Source organism: Salvia splendens, unplaced genomic scaffold (assembly GCF_004379255.2).
Source record: "Salvia splendens isolate huo1 unplaced genomic scaffold, SspV2 ctg1174, whole genome shotgun sequence".
Classification (NCBI taxonomy): Eukaryota; Viridiplantae; Streptophyta; class Magnoliopsida; order Lamiales; family Lamiaceae; genus Salvia; species Salvia splendens.
Window position 1 is genome coordinate 82,251 of NW_024598727.1, and position 3,320 is coordinate 85,570.

At 40.3% G+C, this 3,320-nt stretch overlaps 1 protein-coding gene across 1 annotated transcript; it reads left to right on the forward strand.

Annotated features, from left to right (window-relative positions):
- Positions 1–942: 942 nt before the first annotated feature.
- On the forward strand, positions 943–2,605 carry LOC121788894 (alkane hydroxylase MAH1-like). Its single transcript, XM_042187488.1, has one exon. The coding sequence runs from the start codon at positions 1,010–1,012 to the stop codon at positions 2,474–2,476; it is 1,467 nt and encodes a 488-aa protein (XP_042043422.1). The 5' UTR covers positions 943–1,009; the 3' UTR covers positions 2,477–2,605.
- Positions 2,606–3,320: the final 715 nt, after the last annotated feature.

Here is a 3,320-nt window from a genome sequence, read left to right on the forward strand (position 1 = left end):
AATATAAAAGGTATAAATTTTTAGGACTTTTAAATTTTAATGTTTTGATTTTGTAATTTTTTTTTCTTAATTAATGAAATAATTTCATGTTACTAGCTGCTCTGTAAATAGTGTTAAAACTAATGTGTGATGCGTGACGAAAAGCATGAAAGTTGTGGTATGATGCAGAAAATGAGAAAAATGATAACATGGAGAGACTCCTGTGTGGATACTCTTATTTCATCTTTAGCCCTTTGCCAAAAAAAACCAAATCATCTTAGACGATCTGAATTACAAAGTATTAATATTTATAATAATTTTAGACATAATCAACATATTGTAATTAGTAAAATAAAACTGCATGTAATAAATATATTAACAAATTGCCATAAAAAGCAATAGTAAGATTTGTTAACTTGTCGGTCCTGCAACTTTAAATAATACGTCCTCCATCGCCAAAGAATATGCACTTTGGGTACAACACGAATTTTAATATAAAATTGATAAAGTAAGAGAGATATAGAGAAAAAGTAATTAAAGTATTTTTACTGGAGAATGAGTTCCACCTCATTAGAGAGAAAATAGTTTCCAAAACTAGAAAGTGCATATTCTTGTGGGACGGACTAAAAAGGAAATAATGCATATTCTTGTGGGATAGATGGAGTAGCTAATTGTATTATAATTTTAATAATTTTTTATTTCTCCTATTTTTTGAAGTCTAGTTTTTATTCTATATATCTTAATACTAAATCAGTGGATTCCTGATTGCTATATAAATTTGCAAAAAAGTTATAAATTTCGACATTCACGTAATTAACCGTTTTAAAAAATTGGGAAATTAGCCAGAATTTAATAAAATTTGTGACTTCTTTTTTTCTTTCAATTTTTCCTGTATATATTACGTAATGAAATTAGAGAGCGCGAAAAACACCGACAAACCATTAGTATTTAAAAAGCACGGTAATCGCAACCGCATCAATCAATCTGCACAAGAAAACAGAGAGAAGCTCTCTCAACCAATCCCAATCCCATGGCCTTCTTCTTCGAGTGTTTCTTCCTCTCCCTCTCCATAATCCTCCTCTTTGTCTGGTCAAGTCGTCACCGGCGAGCCACGTCGCTTCCCACCAACTGGCCGGTGGTGGGAATGGTCCCGGGACTCCTCCTCAACATCCACAGACTCCACGACTACGCAACTGAGCTGGCAGCCGAATCCGGCGGCACTTTCCAATGGAAAGGCCCTCTGTTCTGCAACATGGACATGCTCCTCACCACCAATCCCGCCAACATTCACCACATCTTCAGCCGCAACTTCTCCAACTACCCAAAAGGCCCCGAGTTCAACAAGATCTTCGACATCCTCGGCGACGGCATCTTCAACGCCGACTTCCAAATCTGGGAGCTCCACCGCCGCACCACCCTCTCCTTCTTCACCCACCTCGACTTCTACCCCTTGCTCGAGAATTCCATCTCCGACAAGATCCAACATGACCTTCTCCCTGTCCTTGACCATTTCTCCCAAGCAGGGACGGATGTCGATTTGCAGGATGTTTTCCAGCGATTCACTTTCGACGGCATTTGCAAGCTGATTTTGAACCACGACCCGCGAAGCTTGTGTTTGGATATGCCTCTTGTCGCGTGCGAGAAGGCCTTCAACGACGTTGTTGACGCTCTGCTCTACCGCCACATTCTCCCAGAGGGCGTGTGGCGGCTGCAGAAGCGGCTCGGGATTGGGAAGGAGAGGAAGCTCATGGAAGCTTCTAGAGCCTTCGATGACTTCATCTACCCTTGCGTGGACAGAGCTGAGGAGGAACCGGATCGCTTCAGCCTGTTAGCATCATTCAAGAAGGAGCTCCAACACATGACTAATCAAAATTCGAAGAAATTCTTGAGGGATACAGCGTTGAATTTGATGCTTGCTGGCAGAGACACCACCGGCGCGACTCTCACATGGTTTTTCTGGCTAATTAGTCGGCACCCTTCTTCGGAGGCGAAGATCCGGGAAGAAATCAACAACTGTGGAAGGCGGGTCGATGTTCAAAAATCGCGGGGGATGGTCTATTTACATGGAGCTCTGTGCGAGACGCTCCGGCTGTACCCTCCGGTGGCATTGGAGCATAAGGCTCCGATGCGACCAGATATTCTGCCGTGTGGGAAGCACCTGGAAGAGAATGCGAAAGTGATCATCTCGTTGTACACGGTGGGGAGAATGGAGAGTGTGTGGGGGAAGGATTGCCTTGAGTTTAAGCCGGAGAGGTGGATTTCTCCGAGTGGGAAGGTCAAACACGAGGCGTCGTATAAGTTTCCGGCGTTCAACGCGGGGCCGAGGACGTGCTTGGGGAAGGAGATGGCATTTATACAAATGAAGATGGTGGCGGCAGCGATCTTACAACGCTACCGCGTAAAGCTTGTGGAGGGTCATGTAGTTTCACCTCGTAACTCTGTCATACTTCAAACTGAACATGGTTTGAAGGTGACTTTGTCCAAGATCATATATTAATCCCTTACTATCGCAGTTTGTACAATTTAATTACTCCATGTCCATGACTATGAGTTTCGTTGCTTGACTTTTCTGTTTTGAAATTCATTGTTTATGAGAGTATTAATAAGGACTTATAATTTGTGTTAAGGACATGCCACCCAATTTCTTTTTAGTTTTGTTGCACGCCTTTCCAACCAAAGCCCAAAAGGGACTTGCGTTCCACTCACCCTCCCTTAAGCCCAAAAGGCCTTTCTTCTTCTTAAGGGAAACCGGGGAAATGCAATGTGAATGTGACGATGAGACTTAGCTCAGTTGATAAATATTTTTCTTTTAATTAATACTCCTTCCGTCTCGCATTAATTGTCAATTTTTGCTATTTTCGTCCGTCCCCTATTAATTGTCCACTTTCACTTTCATTTTTACCATAAATGGTAAGTAGGCCTCACATTCCACTAATTTATTTCACTCACATTTTATTATAAAATCAATAAATAAGAGTGAGACTCATATTCCACTAACTTTTTTAACTCAATTTTCTTTACATTTCTTAAAACTGAACGAACAAAAATGGACAATTAATGGGAGAGTAGTAAGTTAGGGAGTAATTAACAAACTTATCCAAAACACTGATATTTTTATGTGACTCCAAACCTCGACACATTAGAAGGAAATGGTTTTAACTTCTAACAACTTAATTAGTTTTCCTCATCTTCTCTAAAATACTTAATTAATTTTCAAATGATGGATAGTTCTAGTCATAGCTTTCATTAGCCCATTTCTGACTTCTTATTACTTGATTCTTTTTTATTTAAGAGTTAACTAAATACTCCTACAAAAAAAGAGTGGACATTTTTTTACATAT